General features: G+C 34.5%; 3 protein-coding genes across 7 annotated transcripts; 1 reads left to right on the plus strand and 2 right to left on the minus strand.

Annotated features, from left to right (window-relative positions):
* Positions 1–1232: 1232 nt before the first annotated feature.
* On the plus strand, positions 1233–4057 carry LOC111384104 (calcium and calcium/calmodulin-dependent serine/threonine-protein kinase-like). Its single transcript, XM_023008341.1, has 7 exons — positions 1233–2048; positions 2167–2221; positions 2414–2524; positions 2713–2945; positions 3062–3269; positions 3557–3616; positions 3730–4057. Exons 1-7 carry the CDS (start codon positions 1360–1362, stop codon positions 3904–3906), a joined length of 1533 nt encoding a protein of 510 aa, XP_022864109.1. The 5' UTR covers positions 1233–1359; the 3' UTR covers positions 3907–4057.
* Positions 4058–5742: 1685 nt separating this feature from the next.
* On the minus strand, positions 5743–10726 carry LOC111384111 (AP2-like ethylene-responsive transcription factor At1g79700). The gene is made up of 7 exons (XM_023008351.1): positions 10380–10726; positions 10158–10240; positions 9918–9926; positions 9701–9789; positions 9375–9499; positions 9042–9118; positions 5743–6657 (listed from the first exon to the last, which is right to left on the minus strand). The coding sequence occupies exons 1-7, from the start codon at positions 10556–10558 to the stop codon at positions 5948–5950; spliced, it is 1272 nt and encodes a 423-aa protein (XP_022864119.1). The 5' UTR covers positions 10559–10726; the 3' UTR covers positions 5743–5947.
* Positions 10727–12733: 2007 nt separating this feature from the next.
* On the minus strand, positions 12734–19955 carry LOC111384120. 5 transcript variants are annotated; one of them, XR_002700855.1, is made up of 8 exons: positions 19373–19955; positions 18483–18680; positions 18324–18395; positions 17603–17734; positions 17372–17509; positions 15643–15876; positions 14793–14984; positions 13187–13402 (listed from the first exon to the last, which is right to left on the minus strand). XR_002700855.1 is itself a non-coding variant. In XM_023008376.1 (7 exons), the coding sequence occupies exons 1-7, from the start codon at positions 19805–19807 to the stop codon at positions 13061–13063; spliced, it is 1530 nt and encodes a 509-aa protein (XP_022864144.1). In that variant the 5' UTR covers positions 19808–19952; the 3' UTR covers positions 12734–13060. The 5 variants fall into 5 exon arrangements, 4 of the variants coding, with proteins under 4 accessions (XP_022864144.1, XP_022864129.1, XP_022864137.1 ...); XM_023008376.1 differs by lacking the exon at positions 14793–14984 and having other exon boundaries at positions 12734–13402; positions 18324–18383; positions 18492–18680; positions 19373–19952; XM_023008361.1 differs by lacking the exon at positions 14793–14984 and having other exon boundaries at positions 12734–13402; positions 19373–19952.
* Between the last annotated feature and the right edge of the window lie 6900 nt (positions 19956–26855).

A 26855-nucleotide genomic window follows, 5' to 3' on the forward strand; every position in this document is an offset into this window, starting at 1 on the left:
CTATAATAGAAATCTTTTGAACGAAAATATTTATTCGTTTTTTCTTTTTAAAAAAATTAGCATACCAGCCCGAGCTATATTAAAGTGAAAGAGATTTTTATTTTATTTTTTTTTATCACTTTCTTGCTTTTGCACATCACGTAATCGAAAAAGGTCGGATTCATGTAACTCGGGAAATGAGACAAAACAAATCCATTTTAGCCTTTGTTTGATAATTATTATTTGGAAAAAAAATAATGTTTGAATAATAATTTTTAGAAATGTGTATTAAAAAAAAATTTGAGTTTACATGTAAAATATTTTGTAGTATGAACATATTTTCAAATAATAGTTAGCCACCGTTTGGCCCCCATTTTTTAAAGTAAAAATGGGTGAAATAATGTTTTTTTTTTTTAAATGAGTGGTTGAAAAAGAAGTCAAAATTTTTTATTTACGTGTAATATTATTTTATGAAAAATTGTGTGATTAGAAATAGGAGAGAGAAAAATGAAATATAATGTAATTTAATGTAATGGAGGCCAAATGGAGCTTAGTAATGTGCAAACTTCAGTTGTCAAAACTAGCCCCTGTTTGATCACTATTAAATTAAATTATATCACATTTCATTTTTCTCTCTCTTATTTTCAATCACACAATCTTCTATAAAATAATATTACACGTAAATCGAAAACTTTTCATTCTTTTTCAACCACTCATTTTTTTAAAAAATATTATTCCCCTCATTTAAAAAAAAAAAAAGAAATGTTGAATCCCAACCTTAAGGGTCCCCCACCGCCCTTGCTCTGAAGTATCGTGAGGAAGGTAAATCACAAGTTATGCCTCCAAGGGTATAGGGTGGAAGGCTACTTGTACACTTGCACTTACCCAAAAGTCAAATCCATATTTCAGAATTCGAACCCTTGACACGACAGTCTCAAGTAAAATTGAATTTCTCCACTTTCTCTTTTTATCACTTGGAGATGTGTCTTGGGGCCTATTCTCCTCCTTTTCATTTTTACGCAATGGGGATCAAACGGGCCTAGTTTGCAGGAATTTTTTTTTTTTTTTTCGAGCAATCGTGTTCGTTACGTCAAATTAAACACGATAAATTAAATCAAAAAATCAGAAGAAATAATTGTGATTGACTCGGTCATTTTGTCTCTTCTTCCTTGGTTTTTTCTTTTTGTGTGTATTTATATTTATATATAAATATATCTCTTGCCATTTGCACGTCATATAGCTATAAACTAATCAAAAACAGATTGATTAGGTGATGCAAATCCGTGTATTACCACCTAATTCCACAATAATATAAACCCTTAATCCTTCATATAATTGTAACCATCTTCTTCCTCATTGTTGACCCAAACTAACAATTTCATGGGACAGGATACGAGAAAATCACTTAGTGATGAATACGAAGTGAATGAAGTTCTGGGCAGGGGAGGATTTTCAGTTGTACGAAAAGGGATTAAAAAATGCAGTGAAGGAAATACAGGTGTTGCGATTAAAACTTTGAGAAGATTTGGCCCATTTGTGCCTTCTCTAGGATCCAGAAATTCGAAAAATTCAAACCAGGCTTTGATTTCAGATGCTTTGTTGACAAATGAACTTTTGGTGATGAGAAAAATTGTTGAAGATGTTTCTCCACATCCGAATGTAATTCATCTCCATGATGTCTGTGAAGACAGTGGTGGGGTTCATTTGATTCTAGAGCTTTGTTCTGGGGGTGAACTATTTGACAGGATAGTGGCTCAGGCAAGGTATAATGAAGCTGGGGCGGCAGCGGTGGTTAGGCAAATCGCACAGGGGCTGGCGGTGCTTCACCGGGCAAATATTGTTCATCGAGATTTAAAGCCTGAGAATTGTTTGTTTTTGAACAAAGATAAGAATTCTCCATTGAAAATCATGGATTTTGGATTGAGTTCTGTGGAGGATTTTACCGATCCAGTAGTGGGATTGTTTGGTTCGATTGATTATGTTTCACCTGAGGCGCTTTCGGGCGCCAAAATCACTCACAAAACTGATATGTGGTCACTTGGTGTAATCCTATATATTCTCCTCTCCGGGTGAGTCCATTTTTTTTTTTTTTTTTTTTTTTTTTAATACCACTAAGAATAATTTTCCCAATGCAACAATTTAATTTAAAAGAAATTGGGATTTTACAGTTCATATCTTATGTTTCAGATATCCACCTTTCATTGCACAGTCAACCCAGCAAAAGCAGCAAATGATACTAAACGTATGTTCTTGCAGCTGAAAACCTTGGACTTGTTTAGTATGGAACTTGACAAAGACTAAGGAACAGAAGTTGTCTTTGTACAGTTTTGTCCAGTCGAGCATACCAAACGTGCCATCAAATAAAATTCTCTCGTCATCCAAGTTAAGCTTTATATTTTTAGATCTAATGCCAATGGAAAATTCTTTAATGCAGGGACAATTCAGCTTTTATGAGAAAACATGGAAAAACATTTCATCCTCTGTACAACATCTCATCAGTAGTCTTCTAAAAGTCGATCCAGACATGCGACCAAGCGCTGAAGAGGTGTCACAACTGCACTCAATCAAGTTCGGTCATTATATTCAGCTAACTTAACCTGAAATGATCTTGAACTGGATATTTAAAATAAAAAATAAAAAATAAAAATCACTTTCTAGTTTGACTTTTTCAATTATAAGTTGTTTTACGTTTGAGAACTGGGATGATCACTGTTCTTTTTTGAATTCTTTTAGATTCTTCAGCATCCATGGGTGACCGGGGATTTAGCAAAGCACGATCAGATGGATGCTGAGATAGTTTCAAGATTGCAGAGTTTTAACGCGAGGCGTAAGTTTCGTGCAGCTGCAATGGCTAGTGTGCTAAGCAGCAGCTTTTCTTTAAGAACAAAAAAACTAAAGAACTTGGTAGGTTCCTATGATCTTAAGCCAGAGGAACTTGAGAATCTCAGCATAAATTTCAAGAAAATGTAAGCCATCAACGCATATTCTCCAAATAAAGGCCAAATATGAACGTGTTTAGTTGTGCTTAAGAGTTACGTCTTATTCAAAGTATGTTATCTGATTTTCCTTTGGCAAAATGCAGATGTAAAAATGGTGATAATGCGACATTATCTGAATTCGAAGAGGTGCTGAAAGCAATGGAAATGTCATCACTAGTTCCTCTAGCCCCACGTATCTTCGACCTGTTTGATAATAATCGGGACGGGACTGTTGACATGAGGGAAATTATTGGGGGCTTTTCGAGTCTCAAATACTCACAGGGAGATGATGCGCTCCGTCTATGTTTCCAGGTGCTGTCTCTCTACAGTTACAGTAAACCTCGGAAAAAACATTAATAAAGTTAATCGAAGATGGTAACACACATTAGTACACATGCACGATACTCAAATTAGTTGAAGAAGGTTAGACTTGTTAGCACACACATTGACGCCACAAATACTGAATTTAATCAAAGCGGGCTATACTTGTTAGTACAGCAAGATAGCTTCTTGTTTGTTTATCAGAATCGAGATTTTCCTTTCTCATCCATAACCACGAGCATAGAAAACTTATACAGAATGGGTTCTTGAATATTCAGATGTATGATACTGATCGGTCTGGATGCATCAGCAAGGAAGAAGTGGCATCCATGCTAAGGGTGAATGCTGTTCTTGCTTATCTTTACATGTTAATGCACAATCCATTATTGTTCTCAACAGCACATTATTTATTATCCCTTTTTTTTTTTTTTTTTTGGGAAAAAATGTGCAGGCATTGCCTGATGATTACCTTCCAATGGACATCACAGAACCCGGAAAATTAGATGAAATATTCGACCTAATGGACGCCAACAGCGATGGAAAAGTTACCTTTGAAGAGTTTAAGGCTGCAATGAAAAGGGATAGCTCCCTTCAAGATGTAGTACTCTCCTCTCTTCGTCCAAATTAGTCTCATAAGCTTCATTGTAGCCATGTTTTGCTTTACCACCCTTCATTCGCCAATCATTTCTATACATACAATTTATGCAAAATAATCTCTTGTGAAATCATATAACTTGAAGTGATAAGTTTGAAGTGATAAATGAAAATTTTGAGGTAAATAGAAAGAGAAATTTATGATAGTTCAAACAATATTAAGAAACGAGAAAAGCAACTTATATATATGGGACATAAGAAATGATTTTTTAATCATCAATACTTAATAGTGATAATTCTCCAGGACTCAATATGTTATTATGTATGAACATCCTTGATCATTGGTGAATAGTTGCACGAGTACGACCCTTTAAGCGAGAAATTGAACAAAAAGTCGTGACTGAGTCAAACAAAACAAGAAACAATTAACAAAAAATCAGAACCCTTTTTTTTAATTATAAATATGAATTTTCTAATCATGATTATCGAGCCTAGAAATAGAATAGATTGATGGAGAGTTAAATTTGAATTTATGGATGTGCCCTATTTTGTTCACAAGACTTGGCTAACGTTTGGTACACATTCTCATTTTTCTTTAAATTCATTTTCAATTACATATTCTCTCAATAAAATAACTTTGTACGTGAACAACATTTTTTCTTCACTCACATTTTCCAAAAAAAATAATTTTCACAAAATTTATTCTAAGAAATGTTCCAATTTTCTTATCTTATTTGTCACTATACTCAACTTTGTCTTTGTAAACTAACACAACGTGACAAACACTTTTGTCCCTCATTGAATTAATAATCTTATTAAGATTGAAAAATAAAAAATCCTGAAAACCCAAGTTTGGTCTGCCAAATTCCTTTAGTCGTCAGAGGTGGAGTTGGGTATAGTGTACAAGTTAAAAGATTGGAAAATTCATTTCACTATTGAAATCAATCACGAAAAATTTTAGATTTATATTTTTCTCCAAAAGATAAAAGACTAAGCAATAATTTAAAAATATAAAAGAGAAGAATGAAAATGGAATAGTAATAACATTAAACTAATACTCCCTTTGTCACGTAAAGTTAGATTTATTTCTATTGTGACATAGATTATGAAAATGTAATTAATATAATTGAAAATATAAATTTTACTTACATTTTTCTCAATACACTCTTACATTAAATAATAATTTAAATATTAGTAGTTCATATTTGTTGATAACAAAGCATATTATATATGGACATATTAGAAAATTAGTCAAAATTGAACTTGCATTGCACGTTATTCTAAAATGTTATATAAGTAACCTAAAATTAATATTTGGTACTAATTTGTTGGAGCATTTGATGAGTCTCGGACGAATTAAAAAATATATACACTTAGCATAGAAATTTAAGAGAAAGAAAATTATACTCAAATTGTACTCTCAAAACTCAATTTCTATGATTCAAATTTTTTGTAATGATGAAATACTATAAATGAACAATCTTTTTATATTACATTTGATACATAAAAATTAAATGTTAATACATAAATTTAAACATTCATTAAATTTTTTAGATACATAAATATGAATAAATTTATCTATAATAACTCTAGATTCATATAATTCAAGATTCATCAAATGAAAATTCATTGAATCTAGATTAATGCAAATGTTAGTTAATTGAGAATTAATAACACAAATTTTATAAATGACAATAATTATATTACATATCAAAAAATGAAAAATAAGGTATTATTGAAATAATTGAATTGTAGGGGGTTAAAATCGTCTAAAAAATTATTCTCCCTTGATGTAATATTTTAATATATTATAAATAAGTAAATCCACTATACTCTTCCTAAGACAGGGAACTATAATTTGAGATAAACGAAAAAGGAAGCAAGACTCTGTTTATAAATTCAATGGATTATGATTCTTCACATAATAATTACGAGCCAGTCATTTATTGTAAATACCAAAAAAATGTAATTCATAAGAATAAAACATTAAAGTTTGTGCAGCCACATGATTAATCCATGTTTTCTGCTAATCTTCAATAGTTTCCGGAGCTGAATTTTAGAAAATTCTTACAATACTACTCTATGTTGCTACCAACTGATGTTGTTGTTGATGGTAGTGGTGGTGGTGAAGAAGAAGTTATTGATGCATCTCGCCCCTTTTCGCTTTGACCTACCGAAATATTTGCCTCGACGCCATTACTTCCAGCACTTGATCCGGACCTTGTGTCCTGGAGAAAATCGTTTCCATCGAAAGAATTGTCAAAAATGGAACCAATATCATCCTCGAAACCTTTTTCTTCAAACAATCCCAACAACTCATTGTTTTCGAGAGGATCGTTGGGAATTTGAAGCGAATAGAGGTCCAAGTCAAAGCACAGATTGTCCCAACAGTACTCGATGCCTTCGGTGGGGTCCATCATCGCCATTACATCCAAGTCCATGGAATCAATCAACTCTAAGTTTGAGTCACTTGGTTGAACCATTTGATTGTATTCCTCTTCTTGATGGTATTGATGATCAATTGTTTCGTCTCCTTGCGTTTGAGGGACGAGCTCAGAAGTTCCTCGATCAATTGTTTCGTCTCCTTGCATTTGAGGGACGACCTCCGAAGTTTCTGAAGTTTCTTGATTCGTTGCTTGGACATCTTCCTGATTCACTTTGACCTCCGGTGTGAATGTTTTCAACTTGTCTGTATATTTGCTAATGTCGAAGTTGGTTACTGCATTAGGCCCCCTGAATTCTATTGCTGCCCTATCATATGCTGCCGCAGCTTCCTCTTGTGTGCCTTTGAGAAAGAACCAAAACAATTGCAAATCATGTAATTAAATTTAAAATATACCGAATTCAAAATATAAATTGCATGAAGAACTCTATTTACTTTGCCCTCTCTTGTAAAGCAATCTAGAAGTGGTTCAAATGATTTTATATCTGTAAATTACGTGGCACAAACATGGAGAAGGGGTCCCATGTTAGTTGTCAATTGGATTGGGTCAGCTCAAATCCTCTCTCATCCATCTTCGTTAAACTCATTCTATCTCGTTTAAGTAGTTGACTTGACCATCAGAGTATAGACGATTGTTAGACTTTTTATGGGAATGACATTTGCACCAAACAATGTGTTCCACGTGCAAGTAATGTTTAGGTGAACCAAAAGGTGGTCGAAATTCTATTGATCACTTGATTAGAGGTCTTTTAGTACCTCGCACGTTGATTTATCAACACAATTGATCGAAGGTATAAAATCACTGTTGACTTTGAACTCGAAAAGCTATGCAAGCAAGAAAAACTGTGGTAAACGGATACTATCCGAACATCATACAACATATCTTACCAAACACTCTGAGCAGCACACGAACCTCCTCGAACCTTTCTAAGGAGGGCCGAAGGGGGAAATGTTGATAATAAAAATCTAGGAATTTATAAAATGATGGACTTGCCCTTTATAGTGATGGTAGCATAATGGCTAGATCAGTACTTGCAATCTATAGCAAGTGTTTGAATTTGGGTAATATATATTAATTTATTGTACAAACTAAAGTGAAAAATTTTATAATAAATTTGTATAGTGAACTAAATATCTGACAACATCCCAAGCCTAGATATAGAAGAAACAATAAAGCTTCTTGTATACAGCCCTCTCACAATGTAAGGGGACCTACATGAATTTTATAATTGTGGACCCCTCATTGTGAGAGGGGTGTAAAGGTGTACAGCAAGTATTACTGTACACCAATCTCAATTGTAGAAGGAAATATAAATTAATTAAGATGAAATTTGTAGAATATTTTAAATAAATCGAGTTTAAAGCATATCTTAAGCGGTCAAAGATTTTTGCCCTTCTCCCACTCTTGTTACTAATTTTCGAGCCCAAAAAGTGTCAAGTGAATTAAGTCAGAACAAGCTCTGAGACAGACATTAGGAAAAATAGAAGAAGTCTATGAGCCTGAGCTCTGGGGATCCTAATTCCCCTTGTTTTCTAGCTGGGTCGGGCCTAGCCGAATCGAGCCAAATGGGGTCTATGAAATTTGCTTAACTCTTTAGGGGATTGGATTTGGTCACTTAGCACCCAAATAAACAAAGGGAAATATAGAATAAGAAAGTGCAGCCCCTCAAAGAAGAATGTTCAATTTTATAAAGAATGACTATCCTTTCGTACGGGCCTCAGAGATTGTATAAGTCGAGATCTCAGTTTTATCCCAATTGAAATCAGAAAGACAACTATTATATTCCCAAAAATTACGTAAACTTCCCCTCAATTTTATTTTTCGTAACATATTTTCATGTGTCAACAATAATTAAATATCTCTCATTTTACTCCTTTATTTATCATTATAAATATTGTTATAAAATATGAAGTTTTTTCCTTTACAAAAGTTACTCTTTTACAAATACGATTGCAAATATCTAAAAATCTACATAAATAAAATAAATGTTTTAGAATAAATTAGTAAAGCTAATTAAAAGTCACATTTGAGCAAAAAGATGAAAACGAACTTTTTTAAAACTCATACAATTTTTATTCTTTTATTTTTTTTCATGAAAATGGATATAGAAGAAAATGGCAAAATATGAAATTACGTTAACTAATGGAAGTTTTTGTAATTTTTAAAACGAGAGAGCGCATCTCTGTAATTTTCATTAACTTCAAGGGGAGTTTTATATATATAAAATCGAATATGAGTTGTCTCCTTTATATTTCATTTATGCCCAAACAACCCTTCAAATTTGTCTGTTTGGGAGTGATTTTGATAATTGATTTTTTTACCGTTGGAAAAAAGTGGGATTTACTTGTGAGAGAAGAAGTCAAATATGACGGCTAAAATAACGAAATAACAATCAAAAAATCAATTTTTTGATCAAAAAAATCACTCCCAAACAAGCTGTATGTATGTATATATATATGTATGTGTGTGTGTGTGTGTATATATTTAATTAATTTACTCAAATAAACTTATTTAATCTAATATGAGTTGTCTTCTTTGTATTTCATTTATGCCCAATTATCGCACACGAAACAACCCTTCAAACTTATGTCGAACCAATATCACGTTCTAGGATAGTCTGAGTTCAATTGTCTTCTTCCGTTAGAATAATAAATGAATGCTATCTTCAAAACACACCAATCATATATCCGTCCAAAAATGTAAGTATATTGATAAGAGAACTTACTGAAAGTTCCCAAATAAAGATATTTATTTCCAGAAACACGTCCAATTCGAGCCTCCCATCGACCATTATGGTGGTGCCTGTTATATTCCAACAAAAAATGGTCAAACCTTTCTTTTTCAAAAAATGGTCGGCACTTATTTGATTCAAGAAAGTGTCACATTTTTTATTTTTTCCACCCTCAGCACACCAAAAATAATCCACAAACCCATGATAAAAATGAACATAAAATTGGTTCCCACTCAACACATTTTGTGTGCAATGCATAACAAAGTCCACAAAAAATACTAAGAATCTAATACTTGAATGCAAAATTCACATGAAACATTTTGTTACCTTGCCACACCACGGTACTTAGATACACCTCTCGAAAATCCGCTACTTTGTCGTCTAAGCGATGCTAAGTATTCTTCCTTTGTCATTTTTTGCATTTCTTCAGTCTCAGCCGAATACATCTCAAGCTGCATTGTCATCGAAAGTTAATTAAAAACATTAAATGCACACGTAATGCTTGTGTCACGATCTTTTATAGGCACGAGCGACTCACATGTAACGCTATGAAAACACTAAATTCACATTCGTGCATTCAAACACAATGAACGAATGCCAAATGTCAGTTCAATTAAAATAGTCGATAGCAAAAAATAAATCAAGTCGATTACCGGGAAATTCATGGGAGTACCGGGTCCCCAATACTTGAGGGCAGCTAGATCATAGGTTCGAGCCGCAGATTCCTCATTGTCATATGCACCTAAGTTAAAATAATATCAACAATTAAACAGTAGTATACTCGATTAATTTTTCATGAGTAAAGTAATCAAAAATTGCCCAAAATAAAAATAGAACAGAAAATTAATTATAAGCAGATTTTGAACTCACCCAAATAGACTGCAGCGACAAATGCGTGGACAGGGATCATCATCAAGAACACAACAGATACATTCAGAATAACAAGAATTCAGAGGCAATGACATAATTCATTACTGTATAAGAGATAATTAATAATTAAACTAAGATTATTAATTATTAAACAAAGATCACAGATCTCTTGATTTCATTTTCACTTGAATTTTTTATTAATTACAAAGAAAAGGGGAAAAAAATATTAAAGATGCTAACTTTGTTTTCCTTTCTTGTTTTGAATGTTGTTCCATGTACTTTTATCCCACAGGTGTGCTTCAAACCTTCCGGTCCATCTGTGCCTGTTAATTTTTAAATTTTTTTTTTAAAAAAAATAAAAAAGAAGCAAAAGATTAATATATAGAAATAATTACAAGCATGCAAGTGAAAATTTCAGTTTATTCCATCTGTAAAAGTGTATATATGTATAAATTTAATTACCTGGTGACACCTCTGAAAATGGAGCTTCTTGATTTATTAGAATCAGCAGCAGCATTCTGAATTTTCTTGGGTCTAACACGTTTAGGCTGGGATTTTTTTTGGGTTTTTGTTGAATTGATGCAAGAAGAAGATGAAGAAGAAGAAGCAGATGAATAAGAAGGTGGATGGGGCCTCTTCATTTTTGAAGCGATCTCTCTCTAGAATGACACAGTAGAAAATGTGTACGAGAGAGAGAGAGAGAGAGAGAGAGAGAGAGAAATTGGTGGTTTGGTGAAGAATCAACAGAGAAAAACTTCTTTTCTGGTAAACTAAAGTTGTTTACCAAATGAACTGTGTGAAAGATGGCAAAAATAGCTTTGGTTTGGTGTTTATATAGGAAAAGGAGGAGAAAATGTTTCGGTCGTTTTTGATTTGTAATATTTGACAGTATAAACAATGTAATTAAACAAATAATTAGGGTATTTAAGAGAATAGTCAGTGTGCTGAACTGGATACTAACTAGCGGACAACGCAACCGACAATATCTGTACACATTTATTTATTATTTTTGTTTGGCCGAGCTTACCGACAAGTATCTCATGTATTCTCTCTGTATTGTTCTTGTCGAGTCGAACATGCCAAGCGCGTAATAAATGTAGCAATACTTTTTATGAATACTCATCTTAAAATTGTGGAGTTTATTATAAAGGGTCTATGTTTACCCTGGGGTAGCGTTAAAGTTTGGGTCAATTGAACCAAAATTTACCAGGAAGTGTGAACACTTGGCCAACCTGCTCAAATCACAGCCACGCCACCGATTGCCTTTGTTCAACTTATTGTGATATTCTGGAAGTCTCTTTTTGTCTTTTTAAAAATTCAAATAAATTGAGGGGAAAAACCCAATATTAATTAATTAAATTGTAGGCATGTAGGCGAAGAAAAGTGGTTAAATTGTCAGTAGATTCTGCGTTTGGAGATGAGGAACTTAAGGATGCATTTGGAGGCTTATTATAATAAACAACCTCATTTTTGTAGTTATTTACAGGTGAACCCACCAAGACCTGAGCAATAAATATACAGGACCAGTCCCTTTGTTGTCATGCATATGTAACAATCTTATTCCACCCCAAAAGATCCACTTCAGTGAAAATAGAGCAAATTTGGAAGAATTTTAAGCGATAAATATACAGGACAAGTCCCTTTCTTCTCATGCAAATGTAACAATCTTATTCCACCCCAAGAGATCCACTTCAGCGAAAATAGAGCAAATTTGGAAGAATTTTTATTTTTCAGTTTTCTCGTACTTTTGTCTATTTTATAATTTTTATTTCAAGTCGACCTCTAACTCATGTAGATCTGCATGAGGTAGATAAGAAAGACCGGTAGATGATAATGAGAAAAGGCATCGCGTCTAGGTGGGTGGACAGAATGGATGAGCGAAAGGTGTCATGCCATGTAGTGGGGTTGGTAATTCAGAGAAGGGAAAAATAATACCAATTTTTTCTAGAGATTTATTATAAATCGTGGAAGGAGAGTGGAGATGAAAAATGGACGATGAGAAGAGGGGGAGGGAGCAAGTAGGAGTCCGAAAGATGATAAGGGATACTTTATTATTTTTATTGTTAAATTTATTTAATTTAAAACTGATCGCACTCTCAATTGACAATTTGTGCAAAATTTACTAATAGGGATCTATATCTTATCTTGTAAAAAAGACTGTTGAATCTCAAACGCGCAAAAATGGAATGGAATGCTAATTATTACAACAGTACATAAAATTCTTTCTATTTTTTTATATTTTCGAACACTTCGAATTAAAACTTCAACCAAACAAGAAAAAAAAAATAAAAAAAGAGTTCTTTGATGTTTTACACTTGGCCCACATATGAAGTAACAATCGTATGATTAAAAAGTTGTGAATCTTGTAAAATGTGCAGTTAAAATTAATTTTTGACTTTAAATTAGATTTTTTAGAAGTACCCATGAGCGGCCCAGCCCGCCCCTTCAGCCCAAATGTCGATTAAAAATAAAAATTGAGTAATATATTTTTTTTTTATGTGCAATATTTTTTTTTTTATACGTATTAGCCCGTATTGAATTTTTTCCTGGATCCGCCACTGGAGGTACCAAACGAGTGCATATATATATATATATATATCTCTGTGTGTGTGTGGTGGGGGGGGATTTGGGCAGGACTATATTTCTCATTCTTACCTCGTTTGCTATTTAGGTTCGTGTGTGTGTGTGTGTGTGGGCAGGACTATATTTCTCATTCTTACCTCGTTTGCTATTTAGGTTCGTGTGTGTGTGTGTGTGTGGGCAGGACTATATTTCTCATTCTTACCTCGTTTGCTATTTAGGTTCAGGACGGAGAATTTCGCAACTTCGGCATAGAATTATATGTAGCCGTTGAATAGTCTGACAGACACGTTAAAACAGCTCATGAATCTGGATACCTTCTATTTCAAGTTCTATCGGATACACCTATAAAACTACTTTTGTACAATCATTCGTAACCTTGATTTGCACGAACAAGCCACTTGAGCAAGGTAAAGCAACCCAAAAATGAATACATAAACAAGTTGTCCGCTTGAATAATTCTCTACCTCTTTCCCTCGAGATTACTTGAGCAGAGGAAACTGAATTGCACTGCCACATAAAAGCAAAAAACAAACTTCCGGTGCAGCCACGTAAATCTTTCATTAGATTACCAGAGAAAATGAAGAAGACGAGATTGCACCACCACATAAAAGCAGGCTCCCAGACTCTATTCTGTTACTAAAGAAGAACCTGTCACATAACATGCTCTCAGTGCGGCCTTGTAAATTGTACTCACCAGCATCATAGTATGATTCTGTAACCTCTGAGTCGATATCGTTATGAATATCTCTCCCAAAATGTTCGATGTAACTTTTGATATCTCGGTGAGTTCCAGCATGTTCTAATTGTTTATGAGCAAAAGAGAACCGATATTCTTGACTGTTTATTGGCTCATCACTACTACTGTGGGCTGTTAAAGCAGAGTTCTCGAAGCTTTGCAGGGGCTGCACATTATTACTATGTAAGAAACAATGAAAAGGAAACAATGGTGTGATTGATGATTTAAAATGATGATAAAATAAGTATCATATAAAAAAAAAAAAAAAAAAAATGTATCATGATTTCTCATTTGATTTTGTAATCATAATGAACTGTGAAAGACAGTTCCTTGAATTTCTTGAAAATGCTTCTTGAGTACAATACATCTGGATCAGACACTGACTGAATCAACCATTGATGCAGTGTGTAAAATGATGGTATTTTTATTAGGGTCAGCATGCCTTTCTGATTTCTAACTTGGGAACACTAAGAAGGAAAAAGTTTTAGCAGACATTTTGAAAGCTCAAAATTGAGGCAATTTTCACTCTACAGAACAAATAATGGTAAAAGTAAGATGAAAGAAAACTCTACCATGCAATACAATTGTTACGCTTTACTTGTGCCATCATTGCTCCCATCACAAGTTATTGATCTAACTACCCAGGAAGAAACGTCACATATAGTTTGTGATAATTTTACATAACCAGAAATATTAGCACAAAACAAACGAAAAGAATGCAAGAGAACCAATATGTTGCCCAAAATCTCATAATATACATTTTTGAACTATAAGCATATTTTTGTCTTTAACATAATTCCAGGACAAGTTAACAAACGTCTGGATTTCATCAAAAAGGTGAGGGATATGTAATGCATGAAATCTGCCACTGAGTAAAAGGAGAGGTGAAAGGCAGATCCAAATATATTCAGTTACCCAGTAAGCAAAACCTCTTGCGAACTAGAGACCAAAAAGGGAAAAAGCAAAATAAGATAGGATTAAAGGAAAATAAATTTAGATTTCAGACTACATATACCAGTTAAGACCTAGATTACCAAAAGATTAAGTAAACATAGCTGCCCAAGCCAAAATACCAATAGGCTATCAAATTAGAAAATTATACAATACCTTACACCTCTCAGCTCTTTTTGGCAACTTCAATTTTTTGAGATCATCTCAGACCTGAACCAAATGTGCTTCTAGCAGGTATTTGGGGATTTAGTACGAATGGCTCCACTGGCCCTCTTGTTCAGCATCTAAAATCTATTTATACGCTTAGCATACTTTTATCTCAAGAATATATAATTTTTTTACTCCTAGTATCCTTAAGTTCAGTGGGAATCCTAAATTTCGGTACTACTTCATTCAGTATCGTGATAGTTAAATAGGCCTATAAAATTTGACTTGTCAACCAGATTCAGCTAAAACACTCTGTTCTTTTTTTAAGAACAAACAGTTTCAAATTATTAAGTTCAAGAGTATATGGGTCACACGTCGTCAGTAAAACAAGCGGTTTTGTTCCTTTTTTTATGTTCCCAAATATTAGAAAGCAGAGTGAATGTGAACCACAGAGAAACCTGGATCAACCCCAAAATGATGAATTTGGATGAGTGATCTAAATTCTGAGTTGACTATCTTTTGGTTTCTGAACAAGTCAGCTTGTAAATGGGTTGATCTTTGAAGGCATGCCAGCATCAACAGGTTCAGAACTCACTATCAAGAATAAGCTTTTAGTGAGTGGTCTGCAGTTGAATACCAGTGTCAACAGCCTGACAACATCATATTCCCAAACGTTAGGATACTAAAAACATATAATGAAACATGTAACTCCAGCCGTCAAGTTGTGGAGATTTTTGTCTCATTGCTACCTCCACTATCTTGATGACTCAGTTAAAATTTCACAAAACATTACGTAAGTTTCTGGTATCTGACAGCTATAACATACAACCGCCATCAAAATCACATTCCCTTAACTGACAAATCAGACGATGACCTCAGGCAATGGAAAATACCAATACGTAAGTAAGCTCAATGACAAAAATGTGTCACACAGATGCAGAGGAATTCATATACTCTATATACTATATAGCTGAATATAATATAGAAATGCACTTGCTGCCATTGGGAGGAGGGAAGATTGAGAAGGCAGAAACGGAGAGAAGAAAATGAACGCAGTATAACTTTTCAAATCTCTCTCTTTTCGACATGCTAAAGTAACATATTAAGAAGCATAGAAGATCCATTATCTCTGTGATATTCAGCATAAGTATGAAGACAAGTCCGTAAGGATCAATGATGTGCTTTAATGATTAGTTCATGTGTAAAATCTATCAGGATTCCAGACAACAACAACTACATCAGGTCAATAAGCATGCCATATTGATGTAAACTATGGAAAATTAACCACCATTCAGTTGAGAGAGGAACCTGTTTTTGGTGGAGACCACTGCCATGGTCATTTGAGGACAAGGGGTTTAGATTACTTTTTTGTAAAGATAAAGCATCGCCAATGGGGGTAATAGCTCCAAATGAGGTGTAAGATGGGTCTTCTGATGCTGAGAAGTCAGAGCTATCAAAAGTTGATAAGGACACACATTCATCAAAATATGCCAAGGCTTCTTCAGTAAGACGTTTTGACATCCGTTTTCGTTCACTGCTTGTCTGCAATTAATAGAGTCATTGACATATTAGGAGGGGCTAGATAGAGAGAAGGAAACAAACCAACTACCATTAGTCAGAAACTCAAAAAAGAAATGCAAGGAATTGCGACACAAGTTCTTTTGCTATGCTAACACTTCAATGGTCCCCAATGGTTATCCTCCCAGTTTAAGGATAAGAAATATTTGTCACTGTTTGGAAGTATCATGTTAAGAAGAGATAGAAAACAAGAAAAACATTGGGGTGTACTCGCGACGCAAGTTCTTTCACAATGCTAACAGATTAAATGATACAAAATGGTTAACCTCTCAGCAAGAAAAGTCCGGTAATGTTTGGAGGAATTTTGTAGAGCTCAAGAACTGGAGGTGAAAATGTTTTTAAATTTATGCAATTTAGTTATGATTTCAATAAGGACTTTTGAAGAATTCCCAGATTCTAAAGATGACTTTCCAAGTAGGAGTACCTTTTGGGAACAACTTTTCACAAAACCAAGTTCAGAAAACTATTTCCTTAAAATTTCCATTGTTTCTCATGGAAGAACTAGTCACATTTGAACACTAAAATTTTCGATAAGGCCTTCATCAAAAATTACTTTTGAAAAGGACTTCTCACACCACAAATCTATGCTAAGCACACACTTAACAACTCTTATGTGAAATATATCTCACATAGATCTTCATCATTGCGAGTTTGCAACATGTGAATCCATTATCTCTTAATGGTATAATGCCTGTAAGTTCTTCTTTCCTTCCATATAAACCCCCTTTCTTTAAGAAAAAATCCGCAAAAAATAATGAAATATCCTAGATGTAGAATTCAGAAAAAGCGTAGAGTGGCACACAAGATTGAAAGCCAAGTAGCTAGGTTTGTCAATTGACTAAGGCTTATTTTCTCAAATGGATATCATGCAGGCATATCTACAGCGTAATTGGTCACGTGTGATTTAATTTCAACATTCTGGTCCAAAGATCCAGAACATAACATAGAAGAAAAAAGAGCAAGAGGAGGAGAGCAGCACCCATAAAGAGAGACACAAAAAGGGACAGGAGAGAAAGAGGGATGACACTAAATGCACCTAATTGACGTTGGTGCTCATCAACCACTCTATTCAAACCTCATTTTTTAAACTCCCAAACACAAAATGGAAAAAATATTATTGTAGATTTCAAATCCTGTACAAAACATAATCATTTGTATTTCCAAATTGTCAAGAGGAGTATGGTATGTAACACAACTAGATATATGTAGCCCCATGCTTGGTTTCTAAAATAAACTCAAATCTAAGAGGGGCATTTTATCTTTCACATTCCAGAGGAAGACTTAGAGCTTGTTTGGGAGAGATTTTTCCAAGTGAAAAAATGATTATTTATTTATTTTAAGAACGCATGTTTAAAAAGTAGGAGAAAGTTATGGGTTCCATTGAATGTGCAGTTGAAAAGCTTATTTTCAAATTAGCTATATCGGAAAGAAGAACAAACAATGAGCAAATATAGCCTACTCTTCTTCCTCGACGAGATCTCAGAGCACTAGAAGTCTTTGGATCGGGAATTATCTCTTTGAGAATCCTACCCAGCTCTTGCCCACGGTGCTCTTCAATAGCAAGATCTGCTCGAAGTTTTCTTGCCCGTTCTTCAGACTGCAACGTTGAATTTTGATAAATTTTAGCAATCCAGAATAGAAATATATTCTCAAATCGGAAGAAGGCAAAAGGTGGAAGATTGAATATAACCTCTTCAAGTTTTAAGGCATATTCTTTTCTGATGTCCAGGATCATTTCAATATCACCAGGGTTTACTAAGTCTGGAGGCACATCGGCAGCATTTATAGCTGTGATAGTACTGATATTATTCCCTTGAAAAGCCTGAAATTTGATAGCAATGAAAAGAAAATCGATAGAATAATATAATACATCACAGAAACTTAAATCTGGAAGACAAGACTTGTTAAAAAGAGCAAAGATGATAAATAGAAAAAAAAATAAGTATGTGTTGATTAGGTGGCTCATATTTTTGTATACAGGGGCTAGTTGATGGAGCAGAGGGGATAGGCCGATAGGCCTAGACCAGTATCTGAATCAACTAAACCATCAAGTTAGACACAGATAAGTTGGGGTGTGGGGGCGGATCCCTCGGTTATGATAAGGTATTGTAAGGGTAGAAACCGTAGAAAGCGACTCTCCTAAACGGGATTAGGATTCTATATGGAGGACCTTATGTATCATTCCACGGATCACACTCAAATGACTAAAGTATGATACGTGATCATATAACATGGATCCCTTAAGAATATGGAAGCGCTTGTAAAAATGATTCAGTTACTGAAGAAAGTTACTCCCCAAACTAGCAATAAAGAAGCAAGGCTACAAACTCAACATGCATAATCTAAATTGTCATGGAAGTTTAAAGCACATACTTCAGGCTCACTTTCGTTTATTCAGGTACAGTCATTACCATTTTCTCTTCTGCTTCTGACAAAGAACCTGTTGAAATTCCGTCATCCACATTTGGAATTTGAAAACTACACTGAAAATGTGTAAAAATGCCCAAATTACTAAGTCATTATAATAATTGCCCACGAGGTATTGACTATATATTAAAAAGAACATAAACCGTTCTCACAGCAGAATCATCTTCCGACCAATCAGTAGCTTGATTCTGGTTCATAGTTAGTCGTGCATTCTTGACATGAGCCTGTGTATCACCCTCACTTCTAACTGAATTAGTTTTCTTCACATTGTTACCTATCTGTTTTTTCACATTTCTGTTTCGAGCATCCATCCATGTATCCATATCATGTGCCTTTGCACTCTGTCATAGAAACAAATTATGCAGTTAAAAAGTGATATGGACAAAAAACAAAAGTGATATGGACAAAAAACACTCTATTTTGACTGTAGCTACATTCCATTGACATGGAGAGAAGTCTCATTTATCTTCTTCCTTGGAGAATATGACACAAGTATCAACCTCACTCTTACCATAATTAATTAAATCCTAAACAAGCACATTGGTTGGGGAAGAACCACAATTTCATCTTCATTTTGGCCATAATTTATTACAATCAACTCTGTTAGACATTGAATTAACCAGACAAGACAACTAGTTAAATAGACAAATCTTAACAGCATTTAAAAAGACCAGTTAAATTCGATATTATCAAATCAGTTTGTAAAATCCAACCATAAAATTATCTTATCATAATTAATTAAATCCTAAACAAGCACATTGGTTGGGGAAGAACCACAATTTCATCTTCATTTTGGCCATAATTTATTACAATCAACTCTGTTAGACATTGAATTAACCAGACAAGACAACTAGTTAAATAGACAAATCTTAACAGCATTTAAAAAGACCAGTTAAATTCGATATTATCAAATCAGTTTGTAAAATCCAACCATAAAATTATCATACAGCATCACGTTATTATTGCGCTATTATTTTATTATTCCGTTAAGTGATAATCAGAGCATCACATGAAAGTATTTGAAAGACCAAACCTCGAAAACTCCTCCTCCATAGCGACCTCTGGACACAGAACGACCTCGTACTCGCGATAGGCTGCGACCGATCCCATTCTTAACACCACCGCCACCATGAGAATTTCTCGTCACCGAACGCCCTCTTTGTTCATTAACAATACTACTCCCATTAATCGAATTCGAAGAAGACGCTGAACCGTTAATAGAAGCAATTTGACCTCTATTTCCAATTTTTTCATTGTCGTTTTCTATTTCATTATCCGGAGAGAAAAGAGGGTTATCTCTTTTATAGGAAAAATCAGAAATCGAACTGCTTCTATCGAGTTGACGGCCGTGGGGTGCTCGGGAAACGGCGCTAACGCTATGGGATCGTCGTTTGGTTGCAGTGGATTGTGGGGCTTTGGATTCAGCTCCGCCTCTCCTGGTAGTGGATTTGAAGGCAGAGGTCGCCATTTTCGATTAATATTAGCTTTTTGACGGGAATTACATTTCACGGTAATCTTGAGTATGGAATTTGGGAAAGGCAAATGCAGGGGAAATTTTCTTGGTCTTTGATTATGACGTTGGGAAGATGGGTCCCACTTGATTGGCTGTAGGTATTCAGTATCTGTTCTTAAGTTAACAAAACAAAGAAAGGATTCTCCCATTTTATAGGGAAAATTGAAGAATTAGTCTCCAACCTGATTTCTTATTAGCAAACGAGTCCCCATCCTTCTTCTTCTTTTTATCTTTAGAGCATTTTCAATAATAATGTAAAATTGTATGTAAATTGATATTTTTGAAATCACTTTTATATCATCATTTACATTCTGATGAGTTTAAATTTAAATTATTCTCCAATAGAAAGATCTAAAAAAATTGGGTGCAAATAGAATGTTAACTTTTTGTATACCGTGGATCTTAAAAATATATAAATTTATGTCTTTTTTGCATTTTTTCCCAAAGAATGTAATTTTATATTGCCTCTACATCTCTCTATTGGAGAAGTTTTCGGCTCGCTTCTAAAATATAAATCTAATTTATAGCACTATTTGGAGATGTTCTTGTTAGGAAAAATACAAAATGAAATTAGAAATACTATTGAAATTATATAAATAAAATAATGAAAAAAATTACAATAAATGGAGTAGCAATAAAATAGAGAAAGTATAATTATTGATGTAGTAGCGAAATTGCAAGAAATTGAGGTTTGTGTAGCATACAATTTCCTTTAAACAGATTCACTCCTAATGTGGTGCGAGAACTAATGGCGTTTATCTTCCAAGATAGAACGGTTGAAAGTAGCTGATTAACACCTTGTTACTACTTTAAGCGAACTGAGATGCTCACACTTCTACGATTGAGTTAGAACAAATGTTATCAAAGTTACTAAGGACAATACTCATGAAAACAGAGAGTTGGGAGAAATACAAAAGGAAAACCAGAAAATATTATTGAAATTATATAAATAAAATAATGAAAATAAATATTACAATAAATAGAGTAATAATAAAATAGAGGAAATATGATCATTGATTTAGTAGCGATTTTGCAATGAATCGAGTGTTGTGTTGCACACACTTTCCTTTAAACATATTCACTTTTCACTATGGCGCGAGAGGAATGATGGCATCTGTATTCTAGGATGCAATTATTGAAAATAACTAACTTGTAGCTCATCACTACGTTAGGCGAGCTACAACGAAAATTATCTAAACTACTAAGAACAAGACTTTTTAAACACGAAGAGTTAAGGGATAAAATTAAAGAGATGACTGAGCTCTCAAAATTTGATATGTGGAATAAGGGGGAGCTCCTTACATAGTACTAGGACAAGAAAGAGTTTCAACTTTTCATTATAATTACAGCAGAAGTTTCAAATCTTTTAAATATTAACAGACTTTTCCCTAACTTTTGATTTGTTGCAGTTGTTACTCAAAACCTTTTAAAATGTTCCATCTGAAGCCCTTTCGGATGAATTCTTTCTAATTTTTCGTTAGTTGACTTAAAAAAGTGATTTTGACCTAAAAAATTAATTTCGACCACATTTTACTCAATTTTAAAAGAACAAAGTAGTAATTTTCTTGTTTTCCTCACCTCCATTCCCTCTCTCTCTCTCTCTATCTCTTCCCGTCTATTCAAATCCTAAATTTTAATGAAGTTGGCCTTTAATATAAAATCAAAGTAGCCACACCCCAAAAAAGTGCAGATGTCCGTTCAGATATAAAAGAAAATATGATCCAAATTCTGAAGTTTTTCAAAGAAAATTGAAAGTTCAAGGAATGTTCTACAACCACTTGGAAATTCACGAAAAAAGTTATGTTACGTCAAATTCAATTTTTAGACATTGCCAAGTTTACGTTTCAAACAATTTATTATTCGACCTCACTGCGAAATTGATTAATCAAAGCAACACGTCACTTTAATTAATTGTCTAGGTGATTAAACATACAGTTCAGTTAATTCCTATGTTGAACTGTCAATTTGCGTAAAGTAAATAACATAATACAAAACACAACTCATGATATGATGACGGAGAAACCCCAACGTGGGTAAAACTCCGGAACCAAGTCAGTAAGTTCCACTATACCAATTCAGTCAGTACATGTTCTGTCAAACTCCGTACCCAGTCAGACCCGTCGTTCTAATCTCACGATCTACTACCGTAGACACTACTAGTCTCCTGCTAGCTTCCCGATCTACCACCTGCAGCCCAATCTACTGTTCAATATAGCCTTCTGGTCTTTAGCTGATTGTTGCACCAAGTGGAATTCCAAGAACCTCCTATTTTTGTCCAGTCCATGCGCTTGTCGTCCACCTCCCTCAATCCCCCTTTGAGAGAGTCCCTTCCTCAACAGATGAAGAAGTACCGATGTTTTGTCTTCACAAATTTGATGTTTTTCCCCAAAATATTGGTTGCCGGATCACAAGAATAAGATTGATGAATTCTCTAGTTGGTTGTATTCTTGGATCTCTTCACAATGATATGAAAGTGTTCTAATATGAAAGCACAATGAAGCAACCCCACTATTTTCGTTCACGGCCTTTATATTTATAGTTGGGGGCAATTTGGAGTTCTAGGTCGTGTCAAACATTCCAAAAATCGAAAATACAATTTTTCATATAACACTGTCGCTCGAGCGAAAAGCGAGCGGAGAGCGAGCGACAGTACTTCACTATAGCGAAGTCCGGGCGAAGAGCGAGCGACGTCCATTCTGCTTCTTCTCGCTCGAGCGGTGGAAGGGCGAACAGCTAGCGAACCTTCGGCACCGTGTTCTTGATTTTGACCTAACACTCAAACCCTAGTCCCTACCACACAACTTTGCTAAATTACACCCTAAGTCCTTGACTTTTATAACATTGTACAATTAAGTCCCTGACTTTTACAAATTTACAATTTAATCCTTTTGTCCACAGAATCGCCAATTACACCTTTAGACCTAACAATCTCCCCCTTTGGCATTCTGTGACAAAACTCTACAAATGAAGTCAGGACAATAGAAAATAAGTCAGGACTTAACAACCAAAAACTAAACTACCTAGTAAACCCAATCACTGAGTCTTGCATTCTTTCGTGTACCTGTTTCCTGAAATCCACAAACTCATATACTAGGTGTAAAAGCACGTGATATAGGAAATATAAAGATTACTTAAAGTTCTTAATCACAAATCAACATAACAGTTTGAGACGTGATATTGATGCCAATCAAAACACCAACCAAGACACCAACACCACTAAACATCAAAACTGAAACAGATGGATGTGATATGGAATGCAATGCAACGCTCTCCCTTATTACAAGCTTTATGTTTTTATGCAGTAGGTAAAAGTATCTACGTCTCTCCCCAAGGACCCCTGGACATAGCAATACAATGCAAGTGATGACAATTAATGACGTCATGTGCATGCATATGCAGTTGCTTTCCTATGTGTATGCTTAATCATTATTATTATTATTATTTTTTCTCACCTCAGTTACACATTTCTCTCCCCCTTTTTGTCACAAATGCTGAAGGGACATGCATTAAGGTCAAGTTGAGCAATAACACATAATTATCAAAAATGAAATTAATAGCATGTAAAAGCAAAATCAACAAGTAGTATAACTTCCCACATACTTAGTTCAGTCCAGAATGGAGTAATAAAAATATAAGTGACTCATGTATGTAAAGTGTCACTAATCCAATGTAAGCAGGACTCCAAACCTTAATTTTGTGAGAAGAGACATGCCAATCACGGCTAATAAGTATGTTCTCCTACTAATGAGAGTCAAACCATGTAATGCGTAGTAGGACGCATACTTATTATTTTTACTTATCTCCCCCTTACTATGAGCTTATCTGTTTATCAAATTTTCAAAGTATTTTAGCTCATCGTATTTTTCTCATTTCTCCAGCTCATTAATTTTTCGTCTTAAGTGCAGGTTCTTCTCCATTAGGCGACTAAGATGGCCCCTATAGCGAGCTTTAGGCCGGTTAACCCAAGTCAGTCGACCATAGGTACCAGGTTTTAAGAGACCCCGCAGGCTTAATTGCTCGAGTCAAATAGGCCCCGAAGAAGAACATTAAGATATGAGCATTTAAAATGGGGGAAACTTTTAGGTTAAGGTTTACAAAAATATGGTCAATTCATGTTCAAAGTCACCCCATCAACATGTGACAGCTATCCCAAATCTCACATACGCGGTAGAGTCCCACGAATAAGTTCATAGTGTGTGCAGTGTAAATGGTACATGAAGACACTTAAACAGATTAATCCAACTAGACCTAACCCGGCAATGGAAGTTATTCTACAGCTTATCAATTTTAGCTTCTACATGATACAACGTTCAAGCTCGAAGTCATGTGTCATGCTGTAGAAATTTTCATAACTAACTATTTTTGTCTTTTTCAAATTTTCAATGTTTTTGTGTTTTTCATTTCTCCTAAAATGAATACTACACACACAAAATAAAATAACATCAAGCACACAAAGACAAAATATTTATGCATGCGCCAAAACTCGCAGGTGAAAATGCACATGTATGAAAAACAACAAAACAAAAAAAATGTACACGTGATGCATGCAATAATTATATATCAATCAAGAACCAAGCATGCATCAAAAATACATAATCAAGTAGGTATATAAATTCTCTTTTCTTTAAGAGCACCGCGATCTCTAACCGAATTTGGGAGATCGCTTTTCTTCACCCAAACCTGTTCAGAATGGGGATTGTTTCCAGACAGCTGTGTCACCAATTGAGTCAAGCGATTCACTTGATTAGCAAGGAATCCAATTTGACCAACAGACACCTGATATTTGTTCCTTTTTAGGCTCAAGTCTTTCCTATTGTTCAGGTACTGATGACATCTGGGGAGGATGTGACTTAACTCCCTACAGTGAAAACATGTAGGGGCAAACCTAGGATCTATGATATGCTTACGCTAATTTCTATTCCTAGGCCGACGGGTCCTACGATGTCTGGAAGACCTAGATCCTGGAGTTCCCACAACATTTGGTATGGGGTTAGTCACAATGTTTGGCTGGTCAGTAGCATGAACAAAGGTGGTCTGTGATGTACTAGCAACATTCAGATCAAAACCTAGACCTCCCCTATCACCAACCGGCTTACCTATACCTATAATATTATCTAGCCTTTCAGAACTGCTAGAAAAGGCAAATAACTGAGACCTAGACAGCTCTAGCTTTCTCTCAAGGTGTTTAACCTGAATAGCTAAGGTCTCGTTCACAATAGTCAGCTCACTTACTCTCCTAGAGGACATCTCATTCTTACCGGTGAGATCATTAATGTTTGATGCAAATTCCATACACGAATGTTTGATGCAAATTTAGATACCCTTGTTTTGTCACTAAGAAAAAACGATATCCAAAAAATGAAAATCATTGTTGGGGAGATTGACACATCAAAGCCAATGTCAAACTGGCTAAAAAATTCTATGATAGATTCTTCAAGAAGGTGGCAACAAAAAAAAAAGGCTTGAACTTGATTTTTGGCCATTTAAATACCGTTTTGTTGGCCAATTCTAGGGTTTTTTGGGTTGGGTATTCTTCCTCTTTTATTTTCTCTCATTTTTCTTTCTTCATGCTTTTTCTTTTATTTTTCTTGACATTTTGGAAGCGAAATCAAGAGCATGAGGAGAATACACATTCAAAGAGGTGGAGAGTTTTTGGGGAAATCAAGTTCAAGCCTTTATCATCTTCAAAAGGCCAACAAAAATATTTGTATCTTGAATCTTGTATTTTCTTCTCTATTATTTTCTACTGGTGATGTATTGTACAAAAATTCTCCTTTTTATCATATATTTAACATGGACTAAATATTTGTGTTGGGATTTATGGTAGTAGCTTAACCTAATTTTTAATTAATTTTAATATTTGCTCTTTAATGTTAAGTTATTTATTTTTATGTGTTTTTACTACTATTATTATTGCATTTTAATCTATGTGGCCAATGAATGATTATGTTTAGCAATTTGTACATCATTCGAGAGAAGATTGTGCATCTTAGACCAAATAGTAAAAACATAGGTTTGTGTAGGAGATAGAGATGTACCCCTAACCTTTGGTGACCCAATGAACTATTTTCACAAAGATTTAATACAGTTATTTGGTTTTAATCAACATACAGATATAGTAGGTTAAACCAATCAAATATAATTAATTTCGCTCGAGAGAGAGAGAGAGAATAAACTAAAACTGGAAGATCGGGTTTAATATCGTGAATGAGTAATTTGTTAATTGGTTTGTGGAAAAATCAATTAGGTGATGATTAAGCAAAACCATGAATACTAACCACGTTTCCTTCCGAAATTCCCAAGATTTTTTATATTTTCTTATTTTGTAGGTTTTAAATTAATTTCTTTATTCCAAAACCATAGTTTTAATTGTGTGTGTGAGTTTATTTTTATTGTTAGAATTAAATTAATTAAAGTTGTGTAATCTAAAGCATACATTTCTCGAAGGATCGACAATCCAGACTCAAAATGTCTACTTTATTACTTGAATGTGACCCGTGCACTTGCGGCATGTAATTTTAGCGAACATCTACCCACCGTTTGGACAGCCCAACTTCCAACTGAAAACAAACGTGACACAACTGTTTCAGAATGGGCACTTATTTTATGGTAGAGCTGAGGAGAACCCACATACACACGTCTCTCGGTTCTTTGAGATGTGCCAACACTTCAAGTATTGGGTATCTCAGATGACTCAATCAAATTGAGGCTGTTTCCACATACACTGCGGGATCAGGCAATTGGATGGCTCGACTCCCAATCGATCGCCAGCATTACTACATGGAATGATTTAACACAGAAATTCTGTACCAAGTTCTTCCCGACCGCCAAGATTGCAAAGCTCAAGCATGACATATCTGTCTTCCGTCAAGGTAAATCCGAGTTTTTTTATGAAGCCTAGAATAGATTTAAAAATATGCTGCGGAAGTGTCCACATCACGGGATCAGCAAGAGACTCCAGGCCTAGTACTTCTATGCGGGACTATTTCCGAGTTTCAAAAGC

The sequence above is a fragment of the Olea europaea genome, chromosome 3 (assembly GCF_002742605.1).
Source record: "Olea europaea var. sylvestris chromosome 3, O_europaea_v1, whole genome shotgun sequence".
NCBI classification, from domain to species: Eukaryota; Viridiplantae; Streptophyta; class Magnoliopsida; order Lamiales; family Oleaceae; genus Olea; species Olea europaea.

What these genes read in the sequence shown, in the direction of transcription:
- LOC111384104 (XM_023008341.1), top strand. Translation starts at nt 1,360, where the DNA reads ATGGGACAGGATACGAGAAAATCACTTAGTGATGAATACGAAGTGAAT. An exon ending in CTATATATTCTCCTCTCCGG is followed by an intron (nt 2,049 to 2,166) that starts GTGAGTCCATTT and finishes CTTATGTTTCAG; the next exon opens with ATATCCACCTTTCATTGCAC. An exon ending in TGCGACCAAGCGCTGAAGAG is followed by an intron (nt 2,525 to 2,712) that starts GTGTCACAACTG and finishes GAATTCTTTTAG; the next exon opens with ATTCTTCAGCATCCATGGGT.
- LOC111384111 (XM_023008351.1), bottom strand. Translation starts at nt 10,558, where the DNA reads ATGAAGAGGCCCCATCCACCTTCTTATTCATCTGCTTCTTCTTCTTCA. An exon ending in ATTTTCAGAGGTGTCACCAG is followed by an intron (nt 10,241 to 10,379) that starts GTAATTAAATTT and finishes AAAAATTAACAG; the next exon opens with GCACAGATGGACCGGAAGGT. An exon ending in TCTTTATTTGGGAACTTTCA is followed by an intron (nt 6,658 to 9,041) that starts GTAAGTTCTCTT and finishes TCTTTCTCAAAG; the next exon opens with GCACACAAGAGGAAGCTGCG.
- LOC111384120 (XM_023008361.1), bottom strand. Translation starts at nt 19,807, where the DNA reads ATGGCGACCTCTGCCTTCAAATCCACTACCAGGAGAGGCGGAGCTGAA. An exon ending in ATGCCTTAAAACTTGAAGAG is followed by an intron (nt 17,510 to 17,602) that starts GTTATATTCAAT and finishes TCAACGTTGCAG; the next exon opens with TCTGAAGAACGGGCAAGAAA. An exon ending in GTGGTCTCCACCAAAAACAG is followed by an intron (nt 13,403 to 15,642) that starts GTTCCTCTCTCA and finishes AATAATGTGCAG; the next exon opens with CCCCTGCAAAGCTTCGAGAA.